Source organism: Terrapene carolina, unplaced genomic scaffold, assembly GCF_002925995.2.
Source record: "Terrapene carolina triunguis isolate 2854851 unplaced genomic scaffold, T_m_triunguis-2.0 Scaffold951, whole genome shotgun sequence".
NCBI classification, from domain to species: domain Eukaryota; kingdom Metazoa; phylum Chordata; order Testudines; family Emydidae; genus Terrapene; species Terrapene triunguis.
In genome coordinates this window covers 6926391-6941406 of record NW_020665302.1, presented here as the reverse complement: position 1 = coordinate 6941406, position 15016 = coordinate 6926391, and the positions used below count along the sequence as shown (strand labels likewise).

The 15016-nt window shown below is 50.4% G+C and overlaps 1 protein-coding gene across 1 annotated transcript in view; it reads left to right on the top strand.

Annotated features, from left to right (window-relative positions):
- Window positions 1-15016, top strand: part of KSR2 (kinase suppressor of ras 2) — a 270259-nt gene that overhangs the window by 149472 nt on the left and 105771 nt on the right. The window contains exons 6-9 of the mRNA XM_026661240.2: window positions 2767-2836; window positions 5411-5494; window positions 11536-11601; window positions 14335-14461. Of these exons, the coding sequence (XP_026517025.2) occupies window positions 2767-2836; window positions 5411-5494; window positions 11536-11601; window positions 14335-14461 (347 nt within the window). The remainder of the gene's footprint in view (window positions 1-2766; window positions 2837-5410; window positions 5495-11535; window positions 11602-14334; window positions 14462-15016) is intronic.

The window sequence follows — 15016 nt, the reverse complement described above, 5'->3', positions numbered from 1 at the left end:
ATAGTCTTCCCCACCCAGGAGGGAAATTTTACATTGCTCATTCTAACCATTCCTGCAACACCCCCAACTTGTTTGCATCGAAGAGGATGTCAATGGTTTGGGCCCGATTCTGCGCTTCCTGACATCACTACTAGTCCAGGGTAACACCAGGGACTTCAGTAGAATAACCACTCCTGATTTACAGCAAGACAAGTAAGAGGAGAATGAGGCTCTTTGTGTTTCAGGGGCTGATTCAAAGCCCATCAAAGTGAGTGGGAGGCTTTCCGTTGGTTTGATGGGCAACTAATAGGGCCAACTGTGTGTGTGTCGCACGTCGCTGCATCAGTGCATGACACAAACACTATGAACTCGATGGCTGGCTTGGCAATGACTTACCTACCCCAGCCATATCAGCCAGCAAGGAGCAAGGTGCTAAGTAACTTGTGTTTGATTTTCTTTACAGGCAGGGCTTCCACTACCCTTTTATTCCCCTTTCTCTCAGAAGGGGAATACAAAAGAGGTCCTTTTTATTTGTAATCATGCTATTCTTGCCAGCAAGTTAAAGAAGTATGGATTGGATGAATGGACTATAAGGTGGATAGAAAGCTGGCTAGATCGTCGGGCTCAACGGGTAGTGATCAATGGCTCGATGTCTAGTTGGCAGCTGGTATCAAGAGGAGTGCCCCAGGGGTCAGTCCTGGGGCCAGTTTTGTTCAACATCTTCATTAATGATCTGGATGATGGGATGGATTGCTCCCTCAGCAAGTTCACAGATGACACTAAGCTGGGGGGAGAGGTAGATACGCTGGAGGATAGGGATAGGGTCCAGAGTGACCTAGACAAATTGGAGGATTGGGCCAAAAGAAATGTGATGAGGTTCAACAAGGACAAGTGCAGAGTCTTGCACTTAGGACGGCAGAATCCCATGCACTGCTACAGGCTGGGAACCGACTGGCTAAGCGGCAGTTCTGTAGAAAAGGACCTAGGTGTTATAGTGGACGAGAAGCTGGATATGAGTTGACAGTGTGCCTTTGTTGCCAAGAAGGCTAATGGAATATTGGGCTGCATTAGTAGGAGCATTGCCAGCAGATCGAGGAAGTGATTACTCCCCTCTATTCGGCACTGGTGAGGCCACATCTAGAGTATTGCTTCCAGTTTTGGGCTCTCCACTACAGAAAGAATGTGGACAAATTGGAGAGAGTCCAGCGGAGGGCAACGAAAATGATTAGGGGGCTGGGGCACATGACTTACGAGGAGAGGCTGAGGGAACTGGGCTTGTTTAGTCTGCAGAAGAGAAGAGTGAGGGGAGATTGATAGCAGCCTTCTACTACCTGACGGGGGGTTCCAACGAGATGGAGCTCGGCTGTTCTCAGTGGTGGCAGATGACAGAACAAGGAGCAATGGTCTCAAGTTGCAGTGGGGGAGGTCTAGGTTGGATATTAGGAAAAAAATATTTCACTCGGAGTGTATTGAAGCACTGGAATGGGTTACCTGAGGAGGTGGTGGAATCTCCATGCTTAGAGGTTTTTAAGGCCCGGCTTGACAAAGCCCTGGCTGGGATGATTTAGTTGAGGTTGGTCCTGCTTTGAGCAGGGGGTTGGACTAGATGATCTCCTGAGGTCTCTTCTCACCCTAATCTTCTATGATTTGAACAGTAGTTAAACTGGTTTCTAAGAGGTGACACTTGGCTTTTTGTTAAGATAGAGATACAGTCACAAGGATGTGATGTCTTATTAATAAACTATGAGTTGCCGGTTAGGCTTCCTCTTCCCTTTCTTGTTTGGAAATCATTAACTGTCTCTAACAGATTTGTGTTCCCAGCTGACCAGAGACTGTGTGTGTGCTGGACTGAATATATCTTGGAAGAGTATTCAACTGGTGCAAATACATGCATGCTTCTCTCTTTCTCTGGGTTAAACCCCTCCTGCCTGTACAAAGCTAGTTACTTTCTTACTGATCTTGTTCGATTATTGTGAGTGGGAGGGGAGAAGAAGCTCCTTCCTTAGCTGAGTTAAGGAGCTGACCCTGCAGTACTTGCTCAGCGGTTAGGGAAATGAAGTCAGTAGGAGTTCTGCCTGGGTGGGCTGCATTCCGTAGAGAACAAATAACTCTGGATCTTTCTGACTTGTAAACGTAGCAATAAAAGGTTTGGGGGCGGGGGCAGGGTTTTCTCCCACCCCAGGGTGGCACTTACATGCGTTCCCAAGTAGGGCTGCAATGTCATTTACCTTTCAGATGTGACCAATCTCTCCTGCCAGTCTCTGAGCATGAAGGTTGAGAGCTATTGCTAAGCTGTTGAGGAAATGCACCCCACCTCCACCCCCACGCCCAGTCTTCAGTGTGATTTGGGCGTGGCTGGGTTTGGTGAAAATATCATTGGGGTAACGACTAGGCAAAGGCCCTTTTTTGATTCTCTCTCATACTGACTGGTTACAATTAGAGCCCTGTGCAGATACAAAATTTGTATCCACATCTGACCCGCAAACATGGTCTGCGGCTCTCCACCTCTGCGGCTGCAGCTCTCCACGGATAGAAAGCAGATCTCAGCCGACTTGCAGGGCTCTCAGTATAAAATTTGGATCCGCATCCATCCACGATCCGCAAACATGGGCCGCAGATCTAAAGCAGATCTCCGCCGACTTGCAGGGCTCTCGTTCTATCCCTGCGGTAACTGATGCCCCTCTCTCTTTGGTTGTAGTGCGGCTACATGCTCTGTTCAGAGAGTAACGTCTGACCTTCCCCCTTATTAATCCTTGTTTGTTTCTGTTCTGTCTTCTCACCCTGCAGATACACTGTCAGTGCCTCGCTGGTCCCCACAGATTCCCCGCCGTGATCTAGGGAACTCAATCAAACACAGGTACAGTATCGCTGAGAAGTGCCACACGAATGTGTCCTGGGAATTCGCACTTGAACACCAGGCTCCTGTAGTGGCAGGCAACAGCCTTCCTATTCTGTAGTATGCTCTATCCTATTCTCCGCAGCCCCTTGGCCCCCATTATCCGGGTCAGAGGCACGCCCCTGGTATGTGTGTGTGAGACAGAGAGCTTCACACCTGACCCAGCAATTTATTCGCATTTGATTTTGACCCATGAACAAACTTCAAAACTGACCGTTGTGAAGAGCTGAGATCCAGAAAACATGTGTCGCACACAGGGACTCCAGTCATAGACTGGGAGCCCATGGTGCTAGGTACTGTACAAATATACTGAAAGACAGCCCCTGCCCCGAGCAGCTGACACCAAGCAGAAAACTCGCCCGAGGTGGCGCCATTGCAAAGGACCCAGGGAAAGCAGGAGTAAGTCAGATGTGTGGCTGAAAAGCATGTGGTGGGAGGGGAGGGATGCAGAGTACTTTCCTATAGCAATCCAGCTTCAAGTCCTAACTATCTTGAATATTGTAATTCAAGATGGAGAAAAGGGGAAAAGGAGTGAGCCCTTGAGACAAACGTCTCACGCTGGCAGCAGATTCGCCAAGGCAGCTACAGTATCTAATCTGTTTGCGTCCCAGCTTCACACGCAGAAGAGAAGCTGTTCTTGTTAGAAGCCACTGGCTCTGTTGTTTGGGGTTTCACACCAGCCCTGAATGGGAATCTCTTTGCTGGGAACTTGCAGTCAGAGACCTGATCTCTCCCCTCCCAGCCTTACTGAGTAGGTAGCTGGGGGAGTTTTACATTTTGCCCTAGCACCCGGGGGCCCATGACATGTTCATGCCAGCCTGACTGACTGGAGGGGGGCAGGCTGGTCAGAGCCCCCTGTCACACATCTCCTCTCAAATTGTGCCCGCCTGCCAGACCTCGGTGCTCCTTTCTCGAGTCCCACGGGAGCAGGAAGTGGTGGGCAGTCATAACAGAAATGCCCAGCAATATATTAAGGTCGTGGGGATGGTGAAGCAAAGGGGAAACTTGTCAGCTTCATCACCCTCTCCCTAAACGTCATGGAGCTAGATCCTCAGCTCCTGCAAATCAGCACTACTCAAGTGACGTCACAGCGGAGCCACTGTCCCCGGGCTCTAAGGCACGGGTGAGGAAAAACCCTCTGGTGGTCATCATGCCCTAGCGCCCCCAAGCTTGCTGGCCAGGGGTTCGATGGGGTGAAACATGGAGCCCATTCAAGATGCATCTGTTCAGCCACGTTACTCAGACTGCACTAAACTCCCAGTTGCCAGCATGAAAGGTCATAAATGGGGCCACCCCAATTCCCTCCATCTCCAAACCAGAGAGAAAACTAGTTGCAGAGGGCGGAACACTTCTGAGCTGCTTCCCGGATTGTGTAATTTACTGAGTTAAAACCTCTGACGCAGGCCAAGCCAGGGGCAATAAGCCCCATTGTTTCTCTTTCTCCAGCGCAGAGCTGGTGGGCAGGGCAGGAGGGGGTGCAGAGGGATCCCCTTCTACTTCCAACGTGTAGTCACAGCATTCTAGGAGCACATTCCACTTCCATTTCAGCTGAGATGAAGTTTAGACAAGGCTTGAGTTGAGGTCGATAGAGATTGTTCGTTATCTGTGGCCTGCCACCCCGCAGTAAACTCCGCCCGAGCAGTTTGCTGCTTTCGTATCTACCCCTAGAAAAAAGAACGGAAAAGGCCTCACGCTGCGGTGGGGTGACATGCAGGCGTCAGTTCAGCTGCCGGAAAGGACCGTGGCACTAGGCTGTGGCTCGAGATGGGTGTGTGGGGGGGTAAGGATGTTCTCCCCCCCCACCCCAAATCAGAGCTTTCATCTAGATGGAGTGGGAAGCGTCTCTCATTCTGCCCATCCTCATCCTGCAGCGAGGGCGATTCCTTTCCAGACCTCCTCGAGCGTGCTCACGGTTATGTGCTTTCCCTATCCAATAGTTGGGAGTTATTTGTATGCCTTGGGACCCGAGCAGTGATCGGAGCCCCCGTGGCAGGCAGACATTCCCTGCCCCAAAGGGCTTCCAATCCAACTCGACCAGGCAAAGGGGCGAGGCCAGGGAGCGTTTTAATACCCATTTTACAAACGCCATTTCCACCCGCGTTCAGCTGGGTGGCAAGGCCCGAGCTCTAGGGTCTGTCTGCACTGCAATAAGACACCAGCGGGGGCAAATTTCCGAACCCGGGTCTGCAGCTTTGGGCTTACGAGGCTCACGCGGCAGCACTAAAAATAGCAGTGAAGATGCTCTTGCTCGGGCTCTGAGACCTGGCCTGGGGGTAGGTCTCGGAGCCAGAGATCCAGGCCAAGCGGGAGCATCTACCCTGCTGCTTTTTGCACCGAGGCTGCTGCGGGACCCTCACTGCTCTGGTTTTTGTTTTGGCTTGACTGATTGCTGGAACAGACTCCAGCGCTGGTGCAGTGTGGCGGGGGCTAAAGCGTAGAGGGTAGCGATGCTTATAAATAAAGAGTTTCTCCACCCGGGATAGGGCAGAGCAACCTTGTTTGTTCTTAACACTTATCTGATGTTTTCCTCTGCAGATTTTCCACCAAGTATTGGATGTCTCAGACATGCACCGTCTGTGGGAAAGGAATGTTGTTTGGATTAAAATGTAAAAACTGCAAGTACGTCACGGGTTCTAAGCTGGCTTTGTTGTTGCTTAATGTTGCAAAGGGAATGACTGGGCCGTCATCTCCTGAGCGCTTTGGGTGTTGTTTTTTTCTGAATGGGGCTCGGACGTACCAGGCCCTGCCATTGTCTCCCTTCTCATCTGCATGAAAAATTTTTTCCATGACTTTGAGATAAGCAAAACGCCCCTAATGGCTGAAGCCCAGAGTTCATCCACCAATTCCCCCCCATGGCCCTGCCCGTGCAGCTCAACCTCACCGGTCCTAGGTCGGAGGAGAAGTTAGTTCAGGTTCCCCAGCCCGTTCAGCTCTCTGCTGAGCCTGTCGCTCAAGGTGGCCAAGCGTGAGGGTTGATTTTCAGGAGCTCAGGGGCCTGTCCACATGCTGACCTGAGATAGCAAGGGCAGTTCCCACTGCGCACCAAATGCCCCCTCAGCTGATAACAATTCTCAGGAAGCCTTTTGATTTCCCATCACGTTCTCCTGGTGCCTCCTCCTCACTTGGGTGTTTTATCCCCTCGTGGGCTGGATTCTAAAAACCGAAGCAAACCAGGAAGCAACCTCTGAGTGTTTGAGCTTCCCGGGAAAGTCACCTGCCGTGCGCCGAGCCCTGTTAAGTCTCTGCCTTTCCTCAGCAACAAGAGCCTGCAGCAGGCAGGCAGAGGCGCTGGAACTGAAACACGACTGAACGTGCTGAGAGGCCCACAATGCAGCCTGGTCCTGGCTTGCATTGCTGAGACCCTGGCACCTACCTTAACCCCCTTCTCCAGTTCTACTCCGGCTGCATCTGCCTCACTCACAACTTGCCTTTCTTCGCAGTTCGGAAGGTCAGGATTTCCCCCCGGCGGGGATCTCCCCGGCTGGTTGCTGCCGCACCTGGCTGACACAGAGCCCAGCTGGTGCCTCTGTTGTAGCAGACTGACATGCTAGGCAGGGCAGGATTCTGCAGGCCTAGCCGCTGGTTAAACCCCATGGTGGGGTGCATTTTACATTAGCTTTTCTATTTGATCATGAAGAACAACCTGCCCCTTCAATGGCTCAACAAATCCAGAAGGGCTTCCTTTGCCCATCGTTCCGGGTGAAGGTGCAAGGTGCTGCATATTTCAGCCGAAACCACTGCAAAAGCCTAAAATGGTGCTCACTTCAGCCAAGCTCCAGAGAGGCAGAAAACAAGGTCCCCTAGATCTCTCCTCTGCTCCAAGCCACTTCCCAGGGAGCCAGACTCAGACCCTGCTTCCTCCCAGCACATCCTCTTTCTAATGTGCCGGACATGGAGCAAACGAATGAACTCCTCCCAGCTAACGAGCTGACCTAGCCCTGCTGCTCCACAAATCCCTGCCCTCTGGGCTGGCAACTGTGGGGCCTTCCTTTAACCAGAGGGGAGAAGGTAACCCCCATTCCCACTCCCTCCGGGCAGGCATGTGTTTGTTTTTGTGTAGGGTGCACAAAACGAGGATTACAAAATTCTGATCACATTGAATCAATTTGGGAGAGGGAGGTGGACAAGAGCTGATTGGGAGAGCACCCTACTCCTTGCCCCAGTGGAAAGATTGCTTTGAAGGCTAGTAATTTGGGGTGTCAGAGGATGGCTGATGAGACTTGTGCTCGGGTTCCTTGATTCCAGTGGCAGAGACCCCAGCAGTGTATTGTGCCCATAAACTCAGAGCGGGGGTAGGGGAAGGTCTAGGACAACAACTGATCGGCATGTGGCTGATAACCTGTCCATTCCTGCTGTCTTTCCGGGAGACTCAGCCCATGGAGAACCTTGGTTGAATTTGGCCTTCTTTTGTGTTACCTAGCAATAAATGAACTCCTGGCAGTAATTGTGTTTGCTGTACAGCTCTGTGATTGAATCTGAAAGTACATTAGTAATGGATAACGGGGTAATTTTATGCCTAGGAATAGCATGTGTAACTATGCGAGCCGAGAGCGAGGTAGTCCAGTCTCCTGCTCCGGGGTGTAACGCACACTTCCTGGAAGAATAGGAAGGAATTCTCTCCCCCCTCCCTGACATGCATGCCACACAGCTGGGGAGATGCACTGTCTTCCTCTGAAGTTTCAGGTGCATGTCGCTGCTGGAGGAGGGATAACCAGACCTGAGAGACTCATGATGGTTCTGACCAGTGTGGCAGACCTGTGGTCTGTGTCCAGTTGATCTATCTGTAGTGTCCTTTCGCCCTAGTACAGAAAATCCACACCGTGCTTAAGTGATGCCAGCAGAACCCTTTGACTGGACATTAAGCCAAGGGAAGTTGTACCTTCCGTCTCATTGGGAGCAGAAGGTGAGGGCACTGTTGCAAGGTGCCAGTCTCGGAGGTGAGCGCCCTCCGCTCCCACTGACTGCGCAACTCACAGGATCAGACCTTTTACATGCAGTTGGCTGCTCTGCAGTATCCCACCACCTCTTCCATATCCCTCAAGTTTCCTTCTGCAGGGCAACACTGATGGATTTCTGAGCTTTCCCGCCCCCGTGCCTGGGGCGTTCCACTCGCCGGCCTGTAACGCTTTCTCACACGGCGCCTCGGCAGCCGAGCAAGCCAGGAGGCGAAACAGCTGTGCCAGCAGATGAGAGTAACTTAGATGAATTGTGCGTTACCCAGAGTGTGGCGTAGCTCAGAGCTTTGGATGCGTCTTGATTTATGGCACCGTCGCCTTGAGCTGCCTTTTCTCTTTTATGGCATCAGCAAAAGTCTTACAAGCTCATGTTTATCCGGGAAGCTCATTGTGCTGCAGAGGATCCAAACAAACATAAATTGCAATTAGGACGTGATTTAATGGAAATGGGCCGTTCTTCGGAGGCCACAAAGATGAGCAGGATTTAAAAGAATAGTGGGCCAGATTCTGATTTGTTACACCGCTCTGATTCTGGAGTAACCCTGCAGGAGTTACTTTGTATATCGAAGATATCATTTGCTTTTCTAAGGCTAGGGAATATGCCATGTCACTGCCGTGTAACTGAGTCAATGGTCACTTCGTAATGGTGACCACTTTTATGTTAATTAAATATCGAGTCAGTAAAATGAGGGGAGGTTTGACCTGGTGCAATACATGATAGCATTGCGTAGTTAAAGTTGGATCCCAGTGTTCTGATAGTGACGTTGCCAAGTACTTTTTGTAACCTTTTTTTTTTTTTTTTGGGTACACCTTTGTAATCCCTTGAGAATTAAACGCAATTCTCTGTTAATATTGTTCTGTCCAGCTTGACAAACTCTCACCCCTCCCCTGTTGTGTGCAATTGCATTGAAATGGATCGTTCTGATTAACAGTGGCAGCTTCTCACTGGCAGAAATGGACACCCAGCAGAAGGAGGTTGGAGGGGCCTGGGTTAGAACAGAGAGGGTGGTGGGATTAGAACCCGCTGCTTTAAACAGCAAGGGGGTCAGGGGGCATTGGCAAAGCGAGAGTAAACCAGAGGAGTGCAGACCTGTATCTCGGGATTGAAATGCACTAGGCGGGAGGCTGTGTCTGCTTCTGGGTCAGCCTCGTACGAGCACTTAGAAAAAATCACATTAATTGTGAATTTTAACAAAAAACTAAACACTAACAAACTACTCCAGTTCCTCACCTTTGCCTACCCAGCCAGCACTGGCTCTGTTCTTCCCTGTAAAGAAGCAGGTTACCAAACAAACAACTCCCCCTCTTCCCCAAAGCCTCAAATATCAAATTAATCCTTCGCTCTGCCTCTAGGAATCTTTGTATAATGAAATCTAACACACGAGGCTCCTGAATTTTCATTACCCAGCTCATTGACTTGTGGCCGCTTTTTGGATTTTTTTTTTTTTTTTTACTCCCTTGACCCTGTTTCTTTTATAATATTGTTTTTTCCTTTGCTTTCCATGCATGAGCACTGAGCGCTTATACAGCCCTACTCTGCTCTGGCCCATTGGGGCAGAATGGGAGGCTGGGACTCTTACATTCTTAATTAGGACCAAGTGAAAAGGTTTTAGGGGCATAAGAGCCTGCTTATGTCTATATGTCTGAACCAGGTGTGAAGCCCTCAGTAGACTCATATTCCCGCCTGTGTTAAATAATAAAGGCTGCATAGAATATTAAATGAATCAATCATAGCTTGAAATGGTCTAATCATTTTTGTTAAATGTCCTGGTAATAAAGCCATAAGGAACATTGCAGCAGCAGAGAGAAATTGCAAAACAGAGGGAGGAAGAGCAGGGGGCTACCTAAATATTTCTCCTCTGCTGCCATATGCTTTAATTAAGTGCAACCCAGCATTAGCTCTGGATAATATTCAGTAGGAAATAGCAAAGAGCGGCTCTCTGCTCCCTTTGTCTCAGGCTGGATTGTCAGAAATGTCAGTTTCCGCAGCTCTGAGCAGTAATGAGATTGCTGGGTTTTCCTAGCAGAGCAAGAAGGGTGCTTGGGCATCTCTTTCAGTTCACTATGCAGGATCACAGCAGTGAGCGAACAGAGAGACTCACTAGAGTGCCGGGTGGCTCTCCTTGCCAAGGCAGATTTAGTTCCCCTTTTTAACGAGCTCAGAATGCAAGCTGGGTTGGGCCAGATACGTTCTTGGGAAAGCCCATGGTGAAAAAAGTCCAGATGGTGGAGGAAATTCTGTGGGTGACTGGCTAGCTATCACTGCTACAGGGAGCTGGAAATGAGCCAATTCCCCCACATGGCACTAGGAGAGAGCAGCATTGGAAGGGATCACCATTTTGGGTGAGGGCTAAATCAAGGCTTTAACCGTTTGTGGCCTAGATCCCATGGAACTTTTCACAAAAGCAGGGAGGCAACCCTAACTGAGTTACATTCCTCCAGCCTAAATTCCATGGTTACTTTAACCAGCTAAAGTTTCCCCCCATGATAACTTGGGTAGTCGGGTGCCTTTAGAAGCTCCCTCCTCCCCCCTCCCCCCAAAGGATTCACTTGACAGTTCAGGGGGATGGTCCGAGCCAAATATACGTCTGGGCGCTGGGTGTCAGTTACTAATGAAGGGGAGCTGGGAGCGTGAGCAGCAGCACGTTAACCTACCACGTTACAGGGGATCTCTGTAAAGGGGAGAATGGAAGCGTCCCAGAGCGCATGGACCCCTAGCCGGGGAGCTAGCGTTTGGGGATAGCTTAAAGGATGTGTTTTGCAGTTCGCTCATTTTTCAGCTCCTCCACCCCACGCCCCAAGTTGGTTGGGAGGGGGAAGGACAAATAGACCTTGTCTGAGTGGGGTCAGTAATCACAAGGTGATCCAGTTGCTTGGGCCCCGTGAAACTACTCTTTGGTTGTTAAGCAGACGACTGCATTTCCGTGATGGGCAAAATGATCTCATTGCAGTTCTCCCAAACCCGTGGCTATCTGAATGTGTTATTTTCCTCCAGGATGTTCTGATCGTCAGAGTTGTACTGTATCCCCCCGTTCAGAGTCAATAGGCATGATTCACCTGCATGGGACTGATGTGTTTTTTCATCTCCTGCATGAGTTGGGTGGGGGAGTATTGACTCCCAACAGCAAGCAGTGGCTATGCTGCAGCCGTCCTCTCCTGACGGCTCTCCTGGGGTGGGGAGTGGCTCCAACTCTGGCCATGGTCCCATAGGAGCAGGTGGACTCTGAGATTTGCTAAACCAGTGCATCTCCTAGGTGCCCTGTCTCCTCTCTTCCCAGCCAGTGCCCCCTTGTTTCCGGGAGATTTACCTCCCACTGCCGCTACCTTCTGGAGGCCCTTTCTACCATCTGGGACCTCAAGCCCCAGTTCCACTTACTAGTACAGTGAATCTAGCCCCATCTTTGGATGAAAGTTGCCGAGGGGGGTGCATCTTTTGAAGTGACAGCTGCAGGATCTGGTGGAGCCAGCAGGATGCCGCCAAGCCCTGGTGCTTGCCCCACACTGTTGAGCAGACAACGCCGCACGAAACAAAAGCGACTTGGAAGTTAGCTCAAGTCACCACCATCCCGTCTGCAAAAATCATTTCTTTCTGCGTTAAGGTTCCCTTGTTCTCAGCTGGCCCGTGTGTGACAGTCCCGCCTCAGCTCTGCCCAGGGACTGTGGTGGATCCGCCTTCACATTTGTTTTTATTGCTTCTTCTCTTAGGCTAAAGTGCCACAACAAATGCACCAAAGAGGCCCCGCCCTGTCACATACTGATCATCCACCGTGGAGGTAAGAACCCCTTTACTAGCTTTGGCTTCCTTGATGTTTTTGCCAGGTAAAAATTTTCAAAAGCGCCTAAGTGACTTAGGAGCCCGAATCCCCATTGACAGCCAATGGGACTTAGGCTCCTACATCACATAGGCACTTTTGAAAATGTTACCGACCATCTTTTCCGCTTATAGGGAGACGAGCTGTCCGATGCGAGGCAGATTTGCATTCCAAACCACTTCCACCCACCCTCCCCCTGCCACCTTTTCTTTTCAGATTCCCCACAACGCGGGGTAAGTGCAACAGGTTTGAGCCTTTTGCTAACGTTGAAAGCTGGCCTGGGTGGAAGTTTGGGACCCTAGCTCTGTGGTGGCTCTGTTGATGCATGCGGGTCTCATTTCACGACATGAAACAGCAGCGTTAATGTCAGGCAGTGGCACATTCAGATGCTAATTGTGCTATTGAAATTGTCTGCTTTCGTCTCCTCCAGGAGCGCAGTTCATAAATATGAAAAGGAATGGGGCACATTTACAAGTCCAGAAGGGAGGCTTTGCACCAGGAAGAGTTTTTTCTTTTCATTTGAATTCTGGCTACGTGTTCCCAGGGCAAAAGGGGGTGGTGGTGGTTTGAGATTACTTAGGGGGAATTAATTTAAATTAAAATAAATTGAAATTAAGATTCCAAAATATGCATATAATTTTAGCTCTAAAAAGGCCATTAGAGTATGTTAAATACCAACTGATTATTAAAAACATATTCATTGAGAATAACCCTTTTTGCTATTTTTTAAAAAATAAGTTACTTTTTGCACCTAACGAGGCCGGCTGTGCTCTGGAAACTAAAATTCAGAATGGGGCATCATCTAATTCAGAGGTGGTTCACTTCTTTTCACATGTGGGCTGCCCTGTAGCGCCCCCAGTGGTAGGGAAGAGACAGGACTCCACTGCTGTGACTATTAAGAGGATAGTTCTGTACTGTGGCTGTTTGACTCAAACAGACCCTATGGCTCTCTCTAGCTCCCAGACTGACTAATGGCCAATGCTGCCAGCGTCTCCCAAAGTCCTGGCCTGGAGCAAGCAGTCTTGGAAGGGACTGATGATTACTCGCCCTGCTTCAGGGCTGCTTTGTAAACTTAGCTGCCCTTCCAGTTGCTGGCTTTGCCCACTGTTTCTCATGCCAACTTTTCGGCAGGTTATTTCCTTGTTGATTCCTCTGTCCCCGTGAACTGTTGGCAGTAACAGAGAGCAGGGAAAAGCAGGTGGCTGTGCTCATCTGGGCTGCAGGCATGAGAACTCCAGCATCACTGTCGAGCACTGGCCTGGGAGATATTAGACCCTGGGGCAGGGGGGCCACGTGTAGTAGTAGCATCATAGCGGATGTGATAATTTGTCTCAATAATTCGTCATAAAATCCACCCTTGGGAAAACTACACCCAAGAGTCAAGTGGAAGTAGGGAAGGGCGGTCCTGCTCCCTGTGGGAAAGGGGAGAAGCTTCTAACATGGAGGCTATGGGGGCCATCGCAAAAATAGACTGGGGAGGAGCAAGGAGGAAAGCGTGCAGGCGTTGGGTAAGATTGGCGAAAAGGGGTCTGAGACGGTCCTGAAACGGGAGTGAGGTCCCCACGCTAGGGCTCATTGGAGCCAGGGCCCAATTGCCTGCTCAGCTAAGACATGGGGATGGATCCCGGAAACATGAGTGGTGGCAGGGCAGAAGTTTGCATCAGGATGAAGCTCAAGACAGAGGCCTCGAATATAGCCAGCGCCTATGCCATTTGTCTGCTTTGGCCACCCCTGGGGCATGTGCTAGTGGAGCAATGGGAGAGGTTGGAGTGATTCCGCAATCCACAAGGGCTAGTGCTCACAGCAGGAAAGCAAAAGAGTTTTAGCGGTCAGAGAATAAACACTTAAACTCCCCCTGACCTGGGGGTGGGGTGGAGCGTGACCTTCCCAGGGAAGGCGGCATGCCGCGAGCCCATGAGAGGATGAGCAGAGCTTGAGCTCCTCCTTCCCTGCGGCTTAGAGAGCGCCCCTGCTACACGTAGCAACAAGGCCCCGTTGTCTCACTGCTACAGATCAGGAGGCATTCGACTGAAACGAGTGGAAAACTGACGTAATGCAGAGAATCACACCACAGACGGGAAAGCGGGTCTAGTCATCATGGTGCAGAATAGCTAATGGCGTGTGTTGTTCGCAAATATTTACTCCTCGCTGTGTCAGGAGACGGTTCATATAAGCCACCTTCTGCGCTGATGACGTTAGCCATGTGATCAGAATAAACCAACTTGTTCCTCCTTGAGATGGGAGCCGCCGCCTTACAGGATGAAATTCACCCCTGGACACTACGTAAATCCCACTTGAGCCCTTCGGTGTCGAGTCTGATTGGCTCCTCAGTGTGTTCTGATTGGCTGAGGAAGGTTCTAATTGTGGTGGGTGTGGGGAGGAGTGTAGATACAATCTGGCTTCAGCTGGCGCACTATGTTCCAAATGTTCCAGGTCATTATGGTCCCACGGCAGGGAAATTGACAGTTTCAGGAGGAAGGTTAAGCTGTATAGTGAAGAGGTTACTTTGGGGTTTAGCTTAGGTATTGTTAGAAATTCAAGAAGCAGACCTGGATTGTCTTCCATGTGCAGGGCTCCTATGGAGAGCGACCTGCACTCAGACCTGAAGTTCTGTTTTGAAGCTTTGATCTCTCTCTCTCTCTCTCTCTCTCTCTCTTTTTTTTTTTTTTATTCTTTCCCCCATCTCCCTTCTTGATCCAGCAAGATTAGTCCGGACAGAATCTGTGCCGTGTGACATCAACAATCCTTTACGAAAGCCCCCCAGGTATTCCGACCTGCACGTCAGCCAGACCCTTCCCAAAACCAACAAAATCAGCAAGGTGAGGCATACCCTCCTCCTCCCAGTGGGCTGTGCAGTCCCTCAGAGCCCTTCTCCATGTTGGTACATTGTGACTTATGTACAGGAACAAATGCAAATGCGAATCCCAGGTAATGAGCGAGATGTCAATGGCTTCAAGACACGCGGGGACATGGGTGGGGTTCCTTACACCTAGGGTGACCAGACAGCAAGTGTGAAAAATTGGGACAGGGAGTGGGGGGTAATAGGAGCCTATATAAGAAAAAGACCCCAAAATCGGGACTGTCCCTATAAAATCTGGACATCTGGTCACCCTATTTACCCCCTGCCTACCCTCTCCAAAAGGACCGTGGTTGTGGCGGCTGGTGTCACCATCTGGTTATGATATCAGAGTCATGGTCAGAAGTGAAACTAAGCCGGTTTGGGCCGGTACGGCGCACCGGTGAGAAAGTGGCTGCCGGTTCGGGCCGGTATGGTGTGCCGGTGAGAAAGTGGCGGCCGGTTCGGGCCAGTACGGCGTGCTGGTGAGAAAAGTGGCTGCCGGTTCGGGCCGGAACGGCGGGCCTGTGAGAAAGTG